At 35.5% G+C, this 15,852-nt stretch overlaps 4 protein-coding genes across 4 annotated transcripts; 1 reads left to right on the forward strand and 3 right to left on the reverse strand.

Annotated features, from left to right (window-relative positions):
- Positions 1–111: 111 nt before the first annotated feature.
- DFA_00388 (uncharacterized protein) lies at positions 112–6,719 on the reverse strand (the record flags this gene model as incomplete). Its single annotated transcript, XM_004358320.1, has 4 exons — positions 112–3,653; positions 3,784–4,425; positions 4,508–6,445; positions 6,548–6,719. The coding sequence occupies 4 exons, from the start codon at positions 6,717–6,719 to the stop codon at positions 112–114; spliced, it is 6,294 nt and encodes a 2,097-aa protein (XP_004358377.1).
- Positions 6,720–8,044: 1,325 nt separating this feature from the next.
- dst2 (putative protein serine/threonine kinase) lies at positions 8,045–13,427 on the forward strand (the record flags this gene model as incomplete). Its single annotated transcript, XM_004358321.1, has 7 exons — positions 8,045–8,124; positions 8,869–8,918; positions 8,974–9,131; positions 9,221–9,266; positions 9,860–10,425; positions 10,498–10,749; positions 10,821–13,427. The coding sequence occupies 7 exons, from the start codon at positions 8,045–8,047 to the stop codon at positions 13,425–13,427; spliced, it is 3,759 nt and encodes a 1,252-aa protein (XP_004358378.1).
- A 449-nt stretch (positions 13,428–13,876) lies between these two features.
- On the reverse strand, positions 13,877–14,855 carry DFA_00390 (uncharacterized protein; the record flags this gene model as incomplete). Its single annotated transcript, XM_004358322.1, has 2 exons — positions 13,877–14,608; positions 14,853–14,855. The coding sequence occupies 2 exons, from the start codon at positions 14,853–14,855 to the stop codon at positions 13,877–13,879; spliced, it is 735 nt and encodes a 244-aa protein (XP_004358379.1).
- Positions 14,856–15,231: 376 nt separating this feature from the next.
- Positions 15,232–15,693, reverse strand: hspL (heat shock protein Hsp20 domain-containing protein; the record flags this gene model as incomplete). The annotated part of the gene is made up of 2 exons (XM_004358323.1): positions 15,232–15,564; positions 15,646–15,693. The coding sequence occupies 2 exons, from the start codon at positions 15,691–15,693 to the stop codon at positions 15,232–15,234; spliced, it is 381 nt and encodes a 126-aa protein (XP_004358380.1).
- Between the last annotated feature and the right edge of the window lie 159 nt (positions 15,694–15,852).

Consider the following 15,852-nt stretch of genomic DNA (forward strand, 5'->3'; position numbering starts at 1 on the left):
TAGATAGATAGATACAAATCAAATCCATTGTTTATAATAAATAATAATTTTAATAATACAACAAAAATATTATACTAATAATTAATTAATTTTTATGGAATATTTATTTATTTAATTTATAAACTTTAATTTCTTTGCAATTTTTTGAATATCTAAAATAGTGATTGGTTCTTGTTCAAATTTAATATTTGGATCAGATTCTGTGGTAGCGGTAGAAGGGGAATGAGATTTCTTTGTCTTTAAAACCTTTGGATTAGTTTTTGATTGTAATTGTTTGGCTTTGTATTCAGCATAGGTACTTGATCTGACGATGGAATGGTAGGTATCTTCCTTTTCGAAAGCGAGTGCCATTTTACTTTCACGATGTCTTGGAACGGTGACACCCTTTTTACGTAGTTCAAATGATGCACGGTAGATTGCTTCTTCCTTGGAGATGAGTGGCATTGAGAGTTGGATCATTTCAATTTCCTTCATGACAACTGGGACAATGTTGTCGAGATGTAAACGTTCCTTGGCCGAGCCAGTAATGACAAAACTCAATTCTGCGGCATTGCTTAGAGTAAAGAGACGACCCTCAGAGAGATCAGACAAGGCTGAAAATACTTGATATGTGTGGTTGGCTGGACGACACAGTACCGAGTAGATAGTGACTCGCTTCTCGATGACCAACTTTCTAGCCAACTCTATGATATCGTGGTTACATGGACATCCACCTGGATAATGATCACCATTACCTCCGAAACCGTGTGGATTGGCGTCACCAATCAATACCAACACACGGGTAGAGTTGGGTGTGAATGACAGTTTGTTGACCTCGTAGAAACCATCGGCCATGGCTTCTGGCTCGTCGTCACCACCGTATACTGTGACCGAAGACAACTGTGTCTTCATCTTGGCGATATTATCTGTAAAGTCAAACACTTGGCAGACATTGGAAACTGGATGATCGTTGTAAAACACCATACCAACACGTACATTGACATTACCAATGGCAGAGATATCATCTACAATCTCTTTGATTTTGTCTTTACATTGTTCAATCTCTCCACTCATACTACCGGTATTATCGACCAAAAACACTAGATCCAAGTCACGTTCATCTCCACCGATATTACCAATAAATCTTGTCCAATGAGTTGGATAGAGTGTTACCTTTCTCCACAACTTGTTGACCAATGAACATGCCTTTAATGTCGAGAGATCCTTAACATACCCAAACAAAATGTTTAGTTCCATTTCATTGAGTTGGGTTTTTTCACGGTTGGTCAATGAATTGGAGACATGGGTAGTTGTCACTGCTGTTGAACTACCACCAACTGCATCTACTTCATTGCTAGCAGTGTCTTGAGCAAGTTGTTTCTTTTGAGCGTTTGAAGTGTAGAGTGATTGATCGACGCTGACTTGTTCTACCAGCTCTACAAACTTTTGAATCTTTACAAATTCCGTGAGCGATGGATTGTCAAGTGACTGTTTGAGTAATGTCTCCATTGCTTTGGACAAATCAGAGAATCCTTGAGCGTGGGCAATCGTCTCGATGAGATCAGTGATATATTTGGCGAGTTTAGCACCTCCAAAGGTGGTGACTTGGTTGATCAAGGTTTGCTGTGTCTCTTCATCCTCCTCCTCGATACCTTCGCTTAAAAAGTCGTTCAATACATTAAGAGTATCAAATAGGATTTCAAAGGTAAACGATTCGGTAAAGTATTTGTGTTCGTTGGGTTTGATAAATTTGGCATAGTACTTTTCACCGAGCATCTCGATCATCAACTGTAATGCTTGCACTTGATAACGGAAACTGTCTGATTGACAAGAGAGTGTGGTCAAGAGGTCGTCAATCTTGGTGATATCAGGTCTATTCTTGTCGAGACGGTAGTGGATGGGTTTGATACCAAGTGTCTCTTGGATCTCTGTCATTAGTTGACCTTCATCGTGTTGACGGAGGAAAGAAACCAACACTAGACGACAGTCTGGAGCAACCTTTTGGAGATACTCTTGGTAGAGTTTGGTAAAGTTGTAGCCCTTGTACAACTGGTTCTCCTCCTCGTCACTAACCAATACTACAAACTTGAGCTTGTCTCCATTCTCAAAGAATGGGTAGAGACCTGCTGATGGGGCAGTGCTGCCACTCGCCTGGATAATATTCGACACATTAAACACTTCGGATAGGACACGTGGATTGATAGGTGCCCAAATAGGAGCTTGATTAAAGAAACGTAACGAAGCATTTGGTGTCATTGAAGTGACGAGCGATGAAATAATGGTGGATAGACGAATCGATACTTCCATACTATTGGAACAGTCACCAAGTGTTGCAACGGGTGGTGGCAGAGTAAACTTGTTTGTCAACTTTTTAATAGACTCTACTAGTACCGGTAAAATGTCGATTGGAATACCTTGTTTTTGGAAATACATTGCTTTCTCTAATAGTGTACCACATGTTACTACATTGGTGGTAGATGATGATTCTGTGCTATTAGTGTTACTAGATTGTTCGGCAAGCAGATCGCCAGACAATAATCTCTGGGAGATTAATTGATCAACTTCAAAAGTTGACAATTCATGGTACCACCAAAGAACAACAGATAGTTCTTCATACGATGCAATGAGGTATTTAAGGTCATCGGTAAACTCGGCAGGTGATATCTTCTTTCTAATAAAAGAGTATGATGGTTTATGTGTTTTGATCAATTCTGTCATTTGATCGACCGTTAAACCTTCCTCTGCAAATGCATTGACAACTACACTTCCATGATCCTTATTATCAAACATTACATTGAGGAACCAATCTGCTTGGAAATCAGATGGAGCCAAATGTAAAAGGTCAGCCATTTCTTTCCAAGTTTCCTTTGGTTGGCCCAATGCAAAGTATTCCAATGTCTTTTCTGGGAATGTATTGAGCCACTTTTTAAAGATACGAATGTTACTTCCAGTCAATGATCCATTACATTCATTCTTTTTAAGTATTTCAATTCTTGATCTAAGTGATTCCAAACTTGCATTAAATCTATGTTTCATTAATGATTCTCTTGCTTTTTTGTTTTCTTTTTTTTCTTTTTTTTCATTATCACATGAATCATTTGACTCTTCACCCTCGACCTTTTTGACAATTGGTTTTGAAGTTCTTGATCCACCTCTACCACCTCTTCCACCTCTACCACCTCTACCTCTTGATCCACCTCTACCTCTAGTGGCACCTCCACGTGTAGCTGTAGTTGTAGTAGTTGTCGTTTCAGTTGTAGTAGTAGTAGTAGTTGTAGTTGTAGTAGTTGCTGTTGGTGCTGGCCATTCAGTAATATTATTATTATTATTATTTGGATCTTGAACTTGATCCTCCTTTTTCTCTTCCACCTCTTCCTTTTTCTTATTATTATTATTATTATTATTATTTGGATCTTGTTGTTGTTTTAATTTTTCTTGATGATATTTATCAGAGATTGCTTTGAGAGCTTCATCTCTGGCATCATTTGTTTTAATTGCCTTTGCCAATTTAGCTTCTAAAGATTTAATTTCTCTCTTGCTATCTAGAATCTTTATAGCTTTTGCAACTTCTTTGAAACCATATTTCTTATTGAAAAGAATAAGATGAACAAATGAAAATGACTTGGTCTCAAATGCTGCACACAATGTATTAATCTTAATTTTACTGGCCAAATCTAAAAAATATAATAATAATTTATTTTAAATATAAATAAGGTAATTAGCAAATGGATTCTTGAACCTAACCTAGGTGGGGTCTCTTGATTATATATATATATTTCTTTTGTTTTTAAACCTATAACATACCTAAATTATTTAATAATAATAAAAAGATTGGAATAAACTTGGTTTTGACATTGGATCTCAAAATCAAGCTTATATCGGGGATGGTTAGAGACGCGTCGATAATTTTATCTTTGATCTTTATATCAGAGTCCATACCATTGGTAACAGATGCGTTGTTGTTGTTTGGGTCAACTGTAGTATCTGGAACAGAACCAATTGATTGAACTAGGTTTGGTTTGTAAAGGTTATTGGTTGGGATCTTGACCAATAGACTTGGTTCCAAATTGTCGATGAGATTTGAAAAGAAATCAACACCCTTTTCACTGGCCATAGTGTTGAATGTTTTGGTGGCTTCATCGACCATTGCTGCAAGAGCAGTCATATCACACTCGTGTGAAACGGCAGACAACTTTTTAACGTATTCTTTGATCATTTGCAAGCAATTGGATGCATTGAATACACGGGCATTAAAGTGGTCGTACAAGTCACCCTTGTCAGTTGGCAATGTCTTTTTATAGAATTTAACCAAATGTTGAATGATCATTACAACCATTTCAACATTGAATGGATAAGTGAAAAACTTATCCTTATTCTCTGAAACATATTTCAAAAAGAAATTTAATCCAAACATTGATTGAATTGTACATAATAAATCATGTTGTGCTAGATAATTCAAATTAAAAATTAAATAGAGAATATTAATATATATATTATTGATTAAAATATATTTTGTTTTTAGACATACTTTTGAATAAATCAGATTCACAAGATAGAGTTGTCAACATATGATCAATTTTGGTAACATCTGGATTTGAACGATCAAGTACAAATTGAAGTGGTTCAATGGCTAGTTGAGACTTGATCTCGGTGACCATTTGACCCTTGCCAAGGTGATGGAGGAAAGAGATAAAGATGAGTTTGCATTTGGGTGCAACCTCGTCGAGATATCTTTTGTACATTTTGGTGAAATTGAGACCTTGACAGTTTTGATTCTCCTCTTCATCGGTGACAACGACGAGGTATTTGAGAGGAATCTTGTCTCTGAGGTATGGCCATAGACCGGCAGCTGGCGAGGTACCACCCTCGGCTCTCACTGGGAAACTAAATAGTGCCTCTAAGGAATCGAGATCAACTGGCGATGGAATACTGCCAGTGTTGAAAAAGGAGAGCGTGGCATTGGGTGTGAGGTTGGTGACGAGGAACCCGCAGATGGTGGCGAGACGGACAGCCACTTCCATCGAACCACTGCAATCACCGAGTGTTGCAACTGGTGGGGGCAACGAGAATCGCTCGGAAAAGTGATTGAGCTTGCGCAAGGTGACTTGGAGGAGTGCACGGAAGATGGGCTGGTTGGTACGTTGCTTTTGGGACAACTCCATCAACTTGTCGATCAGAGTACCGACAGCAATGCTGAGATTGATCGGTTCAGAGGCTGGACGACTGAGAATCTCCTTGTTGATACGGTCAACGATGATCGAGTCATTCTCGTAGGATGGGTGCTTGCTAAACTCGTGGTACCACCAAATGACGATATTCAGCTCTTCGTAACGTGCGACGGTCGACAAGAGAGCGTCGGACAACTTGGCATCGATACGCTTTCTCACAAAAGAGTATGGTGGTTTGAATTGTTCGACCAATGGCTTCAACGTGTCCGATGTCACGTCTGGCTTGGCCAATGCATCGTCAAAGGCACGGACCGATGTTCCCTCTGGTGCAGGCTTGCCAAACATCACGTCCAAGAACCATGGATACTTGAAATCAGATGGAGCCAAATGCAAAAGGTCGGCAATCTCTTTCCAAGTCTCCTTTGGTTGACCCAATGCAAAGTATTCCAATGTCTTTTCAGAGACTGTGTTGAACCACTTTTTAAAGAGACGTACTATATTACCACTCAATGATCCTTGGTATTCGTGTGCTTCCAACTCTTTGATCTTGTTTTCCAACATGGATACTGATATTTGATGACGACGATCAAATTTATCTTCTCTTGCTTTCTTTTCAGCTTTGTTTAATTTCTTTGGTATGGCTGGAGTAACTTCAGTAGCTTCAGTGGTGGAGGTTGATTCATCTTTCTTTTCTTCTGAATCTTCATCTTCAACAACGGCAACTGCAGCAAATGCTGTTGAAGGTCTTGGTACTCTACTACCACCTCTACCACCTCTTACAGGAGCAGCACCTCTTCCACCTCTTCCTCTTACAGCACCACCTCTACCACCTCTTACGGTTCTAGTTGGGACAACTGCAGCAACTGGTTTGGTTGGTTTAGTCTTCTTTGGTTCAACTACTTCAGAAGAAGTTGATAATTCCTTCATTTTATCTTCCAATGATTCATCTTTTGAAGTATTATCCGTATTATTATTATTATTATTATTATTATTATTATTATTATTATTATTATTATTATTATTATTTACATTCTTTTCTTGCTTTTCCTTTTCCTTTTCAGCCAAGAAAGCATCAGAGACCTTTTTAATACGTTCCTTTCTTTGGTCATGATTGGTCTTTAGTGTTTCCAATTTCTTCTTTAGTTGTGTGATGGCTCTTTTCGAGTCTAAAATCTTTAAACACTTTAATATCTCTACAAAAGTGATCTTGTTGGTCTCCAACACCGTGGTGGCCAAAGAATATAACTTGTTTTGGAAACATGCACATAAAAATACTGTCTTTACTGTTGAATGAACATCTAGATAAATAGAAAAAGAAATGAAAAGGAATCAATTGATTAGTAAAAGATAATGTCAGATGATATGATATTGATAGTTGATAGTTATATTGTTAAACATACCAACAGAATTTAATAATATAAAGAAACTAGTAATGAATTCATCTTTTAAAGGTGAATTGAGAATATGATGAGCAACGGTAAGTGTTACTTTAGATGTTAGAATGGCATTACGAATATCATCTACACTATTTATTGGTATGATATCTTGTGGTGTGCTTTGTAACTCTGCCATGGTTGATTGATGGTTATTTTTTTTTGTTTGTGTGTTATGAATTTAAATGTTTAAAAAAAAGTATTATTTTTGATTGATTATTAGAGTATAATATCTTTGATTGATCGAATATTATACTGCTACTACTTATTATCTTTTTGAGCTTCTAAAAAAAATGATGAGCTACTAAAGAGATTTATTATGTGTATGTTGATGTTTTGAAAGTTTATTTTGTTTTGTCAACACAAAAAGTTTACTTTTTATCGATTTGACCAATATGGCTGAAATTGGGCATTTCAACGATTCTTGAGAAAATCTAATTTCTCACAATGGTAGTTTTGGATGGAATCTATGGTGAGGAAATTAATGAGTATTTTGAAATGAAGAGTGACGATGCATATTTTGATCGATACCCATTCATGTTACTATTATTGAACATCATCGTCGTGAATAACATGCATCTGAAATAATAATATTAATATGAGATAGAATATACTATATAGATGTTTTTGTGAACTTGGTTGTTGTTGTTGTTGTTGTTTGGTTAATAATCCAAAGGTTATATATATGTAGTAGACAATTTAATTGAATTTAAGTAATGGAGACTATTGGAATCACTGGGGGATTGAGTGAATAGGAAAACGTAGTACTACTGACCCTAACCTCTAACTTACCTCATCCCCATCCTCCTTTCACTACCTCACTCAGCTGACTACTAACAAGCAAATCGATATGATCGAAGGTTTTATTGTCCATCTCAGATCTGCGCCAACAACATTCAAGTAACAAAGTGGTTTTTTCGAATGAAAAAAAAAGAGAGAGTGGCGGTTGTTGGGCTGCCCTTTTGGTCACCGAAGTCTTGGGTACTGTACCCCATCACCCTTACACAAAACATACACAAAATCTGTTTTTATTTTTTTGTTTCATCCATCTCCTTAGTTAGTTTGCTTCTCCACATCTATCCCATCTCGTACCTTAGACGAAAATATATTTCATCACAACACAGCAGAGGAATACAGCAACAAGCAAGAATACACACCCACACCTACACACACCTATCTATATATATATATATACTGTAATATATTACCCCCATTATCATTGTAGCAGTATAATTACTATATTGTTGTTATTATTATTATTATTGGTAAGAAGAGAATTAAAAGATCATTAATAGTCAAAAGCACAAGCAACACAATAGATAGTAGTAGTAGTAGTAGTAATAGTAGTAGTCACCACCCTCAGGGAGTAAAGGAACATCGGATTGTGTGAATATGGTCCATTGCAACCAAAACAAACTATGGCTCTATATATAGAAGAACAAGAAAGATAGAGATATATATACAATGACGACGACAGAATTAGTACAATGTTTGCACATTCATACACTATATAGCATTTATAGTATGCAAGAGGAGGAAAGAGGGTGAATATCTGTCAAATGACGATTACACTATATCGTTACATTGATGAAAGAATGAATGAATGAATGAATGACTGATTGCTTGCTGGAATGAGAATGGAATGATATAATCACAATGATGATACAGTACAACCCTTTCATTGTTTTTTTTGTTTGGTTTCACAACATCAGTAGCCAATGAACGATTAGTTAGTGTGTAATACCCACACCCACATCACATCACACCACCATCTCACTCCAACACACCTTACTCACTCCATACACAAAAAGATCATATGTTTTGCTCCACTCTCACTCACTCACTCTCCACAACCACCAATATATATTATATTATTGTAATGGATTGTGTAATAATCATTAAGGTATAACTAGTCTAGTCTATTAAAGTAGTTGTTTTTGTTGTTATTAGTCGACTCTATTATTATCATCCATTATAATTTAAAATATTATTTTTTAATCTAAAAGGTGGGGAAAACTAAAAGAGAAAGAAAGCAGCAGCTACAGAGCAAGAGCATAATACAGACAACCCTCTATACTTTTTATTACTATTACTATTATTATTATTTTTACTGACTTTTGAAAGAAATAACAATATATATATATCCCTATCAAATTAAATCAATTTAATCAATTTAATCAAAAAGAATTGTAATTACCCTCCCTCCTACCCTCTTAATATCACTATACAACCCACCGACCGAATCAAACCCCATACATACATATTAGTTGGTTTTTTTTTTTTTCAAGTAATAACACAGCAGCACTCCTTTCCTCCTCCTCTTGTATTACTACTGCTTGTTTGATTAAACCTTTCCTTTTACACATATCTCATTCGTCTACTCCCTCTTACAGTACTGTACTGTTGGTTGTTGTCTCACGCCATCTCTACTACTCTACTACTATTACTACTACGTCTGCTCCGTCCATCATCCCTAAACATTACTACTACTACTACTGCCACTACTACTACTATCCTCACTTCTCTTCATATCAACCACACATTACTACTAGTAGTACTACTCCATCACCATCTCCTATTATTATAATAATACTACTAAATATATATATATATATATTTAATATAAATATATTATTACAGAAGGAGAAGGAGAGGAGAAGAAGAAGCAATCAGGCAAGCTGCTTTTGTTTCTTGCCTAATTTTATACTCAATAACACACAACACTCTACTACTACTACTACTACAGAAGGAATAAACCAAGTAAAAGCAATCACAACTACAAAACAGCACACAACCATAATTATCATTGTTTGGTGCTCTAATAATAATAATAATTATTATTATCATTCAACATTGTGTTTCATCTTTGACAGAGGGATCACCTGATAAAAATATTATAATACATTCCCACCAACACCACCAACACCACCACCATCGTCTCTATCTAGATTGATAGAAAAAGAGAAAGAAATAGAATCAATCAACCAATCAATTCAATTTAATCATACATACATACAGACTGATTAGACAGACAGTCAAATTTTTGACCATATTATTCACTTTCACATATTTTTAAACAAACCATTCATTTATAGTAGAACTAACATTAAAATATCCATTACAACAGTAAAAGTAGTTTATTATTTATCATTATTTTATATCAATATACAATTGGACTATACATACAAACCAACATTACAAAAGAAGAAATCAAGGAAGAAAAAAACAAATACTTTACTATACTATACGATACGATAGAACGCACTTTTTTTTTTTAAGTTATGAGTAGTATTGCAGCATTGGAGCCATTTATTGGCAAAGAAGATCCAAATGATCTATTCGAATTGGTGGAAGAGATTGCAGAGGGATCGTTTGGAACGGTCTACAAGGGAAAACATCTTCCCACTGGCAATATTATGGCTGTAAAGATTATTGGATTGGATGAAGACGAAACATTTGACGATTTGGTCGTTGAAATTGATATTCTCAATCGATGTAATCACAACAACATTGTCAAATACTATGGCAGTTGGGTAAAGGGCGACGAGCTCTTTATTGCCATGGAATGTTGTGGCGGTGGCTCCATCACCGAAATATATCAAGAATTAAATGTACCACTAAACGAATTACAAATTGCATACATTTGCAGAGAGACTCTCAAGGGTCTAGAATATTTACATAATCACGGCATTATTCATCGTGATCTCAAGGGTGCCAATATCCTATTGACCGACAATGGTGATGTTAAATTGGCTGATTTTGGTGTATCTGGTTTATTAGATAAAACAAGTAAAAGAATGACTTTTATTGGTACTCCTTATTGGATGGCTCCTGAAGTTATTGAAGTAAGTGAAAAAAAAAAAAAAGAAAAAAAAAAAGAATATTAATATTTATTTTATATTTTTAACAATTTATAGAACAGAAGTAATCAAGTACCATATAATACAAAGGCAGATATTTGGTCATTGGGAATTACATTGATTGAATTGGCAGAGGCTGAACCACCTCTATCTGAAATCCATCCAATGAAAGTACTTTTCCAAATTCCATACAGAGACCCACCAAAATTAAAGAATCAAGACTCTTACTCTAAAGAATTTATTAGTTTTGTTTCTCAATGTCTTCACAAGGATCCAAATCAAAGAAAAACTGCTTCTGAATTATTAAAGGTAAAAATTGATAAAAGTATTATTTATTTATATTTATATTTATATTAATTTAATTTCCTTTATTTTTTTAGCATCCATTTGTTAGTAATACAAAAGAAAAGAATATTATGAATGAATTAATTATGAGATATAGAAAATTAAGATTAGCAGAAATGGAAATGGAAGAGGAAAAGGAAAGTGATGATTCTGATTCTGATGAAAAGGATTCTGAAGAAAAGAAACACTCTGGTTCATCACCACCATCACCAGTTGTATCGAGAGCCAACGCTACTCCTGCCAAACAACCACCACCAACACAATTATCGGTTGGTAGCGGTGCCGATCTTGGCAAGGATGTACCAGCCATCAAAGAACCAGCTGCTGCTCAACAACCCCATGCTAACGGTAAATCATCAACAGCTGCTGCCGCTCCTTCAGGTGCTACCTCCACCTCTACCACATCTACTACAACAACCACCACTGATCCTAGCAGTAGATCACCAGACATTAGAACGAATCGTAGAGCAGGACGTCCAGTTACCATTAGAAAGACAATGGAAAAGCGTAATGAAGCAATGAAAAAGGTTGTCAATGGAAAGTTGATGAAACAACAATTAAAAGACATCAAGAAACAACAACAAAAGCAGAGAAAGGAAGAAGAAGCTCAATACAGACAACACCAAAAGGAAAAGGAGGATCTTTTAAAGCAAAACATTCAACGCGCCTCTCAACAACAAAAACAAAACAGTGGTAAAGAGGAAAAAACACAAAAGTCACACAAGATGGAACGCGAGAATTTGCAACGCCAACAAAAGTCGGATCGTGATTCGTTGCTCAAAAAGAATCAAAACGACGGAAGAAGTCAAAAGAGCAAGATATCAGATCACCAAAAGCAACAACAAAAAGAGTTTAAGGACCACCAAAAGCAACAACAAAAGGCAAAAGAGACAGAGCTCAAGGATCAAAACAAGGCACTCGAAAAATCGACACCAAAGAAATTGAGCAAGCACATCCAGAACCAACAAAAGATCATTCAGTCACACGAAGTCTTTATCGACGATCTTGTCTTTCAACAAAAACAAGACTTTCAAAAGTTGCTCGACGATCACATCATATCGACACAAAACTTGGCCACTGAAAACAAACAACAAAACGATCAATTGGCTTCATGGCACACTCAACAAAACCACCAATTGGCTGCTCAAAACCAATGTCAACTCGAAGCTTGTCAAGACTATAACAATTGCTTGCGTGAAAACATGTCACTCGAACACTTGCAGGCTCGCAATCAAATGGAAGCACAACATCAGTCGGAAATCTCGCACCTAAAGGATCGTCAAATCAGTGAGACTGAACAACACAACAAGCAACTCAACAATGACCAACGCAACCAACTCAAGGAATTCAGATTGAACCAAACAAATGAATTGAAAAACTTTTTAAACAAACTTAAAAAGGAACTCAAGGAGGAAAAGGGTAACAAGAAGCAGTTGCAGGTACTCCACAAGGATCAACGCAAACAGTTTGAATTGACCCTCCAGACATGCGACATGGAGTTCCAAAAGAAATTGCAACGTCAACGTCAAGAGGAAGACGAAGTGTTGGCTCAACACCAACAAGATTCATACAACCGTCTCCAAGAACGTCAACAAGCTGCCATGCGCGACCTCGAAGAGGAACAAAAGAAGCAAAAGGCACATTTCGAGTCAGAGTGTCAGCTCGGCGAGGAAGACATTCACTTGCAACAGTACAAGGAACGCAAGAACCTGCTCAAGCAACAACACTCGGAGCAAAAGCAGATCTACCAAGAGCAACTCCAACTCCAAACACGTCTCCAACAAGAGCAATTCAAGGAATCACCCTCTCTCCTCAACGACCAACACACCAAGCAAAAGGAAGTGTTGGACGAACAACACAAGGAACGTCTCTCACTCCAACAGGAAGAGCATCGTATTCAACAAGAGAGTGTCAAAAAGTTGGAGACCAAAAAGAAGGGTGGAGCCATGCCAACCGACCTTCCCACTACCCTTGCCTCTATGCAACAGGAGCAATCCAAGCAACTCCAAACCCTATCACAACAACTTCAATCTGAAATTGCAATCATGCTTGAACGTCAACAAAAGGATATTGCTTCCCTCCAAGCCGACCAACTACGTGCCACCGAGCAACTCACCAACGACCAACAAAAACATTTACACGATCTACACGAAGACCAAAAGAAACAAAGCGCAAAATTAAAAGAAACACGTCCAACCTTTAAAGATAACAGTTCACATAAAAAGAGAGCTTCTGCAAATAACAATAATAATAATAATAATAATGTAAATGGCGGTAGCAATGCAAATGGTAATCACCAAAACGGAAACACATTAAATAACAATAATAACAATAACAACGCAGTCAATAATGTGGGTGGTGGTAGCTCTTTGCATCTTGGATCGGCAGTTGGAGGAAGCATCAGTGGAAAGAGCAACAGAGATGGTAGTGGAGGTCACAATACTCCTGTACTTTCACATAATATCAAACACGCTAGATCATTCTCAACCTCTTTACCATCGTTCAAGTTTGATCAATCTCTCAACAACAGTGCCATAAACACAAGTACGAATAGTTTATCATCAAGTGGTGGTAGCAATAGTAATTTAGGCAATCTATTAAATTCCTCTTCTGGTGGTGTTCATCATAAAGATGAAAATTAAAAATAATAACAAACAACATATATAAATTAAATAATAAGATTATATAGAAAATAATAATAATAAGGATCATGATGGATATAGAAAAAAAAAAGATCAACAAATAATAATAATAATAATAATAATAATTTATGATTAGGTTATCACTAAAACAAATAACTAATTCAATAATAATAATTAATTTATCCAAATATCCAACACAATCAAACACCAAATACCAAACTTTTCCACAACAAGTAATGAAATAATAGTATTAATATCACACATCCTTTTTCTTTCCACTTTTTTTTTACCAAACCAAAACACAACCAAAATAACCATAATTTGTATTAATAAAAAACAACAACAACAATAATATTTCCTTCATATATATGTGTATATCTTTCTTTTTTTTGTTTTGGGGATAAATAATCTTAAATTTTCCTTTCCTTTTACTTTTACTTTTTACCTTTTTATTTTTTAGAATTATAATAATCTACATATTCATCGATTAATACAGGCCAAGCACCATCGGAATCGTATTTTGAAATGTCGTCATTTGCAATCTTGATAAAATCGAGTAAGAGTACCCAGGTGTCCTTGGAGATACCATGATTCTTTTCACGAAGGAATTCAATCCACATTGGGAGATCCTTGTAACGGTTGGTGAGAACAATCTCCCAGAGTACTACTGCCATGTCGAGTGATTGATTCTTTTGGTTTGGTTGTTTGCCAAACTCAAAGATGGCACTGTAAAACTCTCTAAAGGTCGATTCATCCTTGAGACTTGATTGTAATCTAATAACTTCATTTTTGAGTTTGTCAACGGTATCGCATCTCATTGTACGCAATGCCTCTGTAAACTCGGTATGTGAGATCTCTCCAAGTACCTTGGCCTTGAAACGCCATGTCATTGCCAATTCCAAGGTTTCAGTGTTGGCTCCAATAGCCTTAAAGAAACGACTGAGATTGTCGGTAGTTATCTTTTTGTCTCCAGCATCCTTGTATTGATCAAAGAGTTGCTCAATCAACTTTGGATTGGTAAGCTCTTCTGGTTTGTTGGCTGGGTTTGAAAAATATCTATCTACACTAGTCTCAATATCCCACTTGTTGTCTTTCAACGTTTGAATGGCTTTGGTTTCATTAGCTTGTGTAAAGCTAATAAATTGTTCTACCTTTGATTTTTGATCTGATGTTAATCTATTCTATAATATTTATAAATAAATTAGCAATATATGTTAATAACCAATTAAAGATAGAGATCAATATGTATATATATAAATATATTGATGGTGATTGTGATGATAATATCTTTCTTTCTCTCTCTCTCTCTTTGTCTCTCTCTCTCTTTGTCTCCTAATATAAATATATTGATGGTGATTGTGATGATAATAAATCTTTCTTTCTCTACTACTATTCTTTGTATTGAATTTATCTTGTTGCACCTACCATTGTTATATATTGTGTACTCTCGAGTTATCTATTTAAACCAACAAGTTGTTAAGGTAATGACTACTACTATTTCCGAGATGATGAAATAAATAATGTATCTCTTTATAGACTAAAAACTACAAATAGGTAATAGAATTCTCAAAGCCTCATCTACTGAGTACTCTCACTTTTTTTTCTCCTCTCTTTCTTTTTTTTTTGATTTTTGTTTGAGAGGGAAAAAGATCGGTAAGTGTTCAACATTTAATAATTAATTATATCTATATCTGTATCTCTTAAACTAAAACTAGATTATTAAAGAGATGGTTTAATTAAAAAATGCCTCAACTAATTGTTTATTATTATTATCTAGTCATTATTATTATTAGAGTCTCTCTCTCTAGTGATGATTATCTTTAATGACGATACTAGTATTTTTTAAAGAATGATGATCTTTTGGTAATTTTGGTAATCTAACTTCGAGTACTCCATCTTTTAATACAGCCGACACTTTATCTTGATCGACGTATAATGATGGTATTCTGAATGCTCTTTGAAATGAACCACACCATCTCTCGCTCATCAGAGGTTCTACATTTGGATTGCAAGCTCTACTACCTTTGATAACGATTGTATTATTCTCCAAATCGATTGACAGGTCCTCTTTTTTTACTCCACCAACATCTCCTATGAAGACAAACTCATCTTTTGTTTGATATTCATCAAATGTAACCTGCAATATAATATATATAATAGAAACTGGGTTAAAAAGGGGATGCTACTAGATAAATCTAAATATTTAGAAGATATGAACCTGTAATGAAAATAGGTCTTGAAAGAGTGCTTGGAATGGATTATTCATTGTAATAAAGTAAGTAAGTATTTATTTAAATAATATGAAAATGAATGAATGAATATGTGTTCGGGAAATCAGTTTTCAGTATATTCGCCATCCAACACATAATCATGATGATTCATTGCACCAAGTATAAATTTGAACCAAAAAAGTTTTAATATTATT

This window comes from Cavenderia fasciculata (assembly GCF_000203815.1).
Source record: "Cavenderia fasciculata unplaced genomic scaffold Scf_Dfasci-F-a-25c12.r2-5, whole genome shotgun sequence".
Classification (NCBI taxonomy): Eukaryota; Evosea; class Eumycetozoa; order Acytosteliales; family Cavenderiaceae; genus Cavenderia; species Cavenderia fasciculata.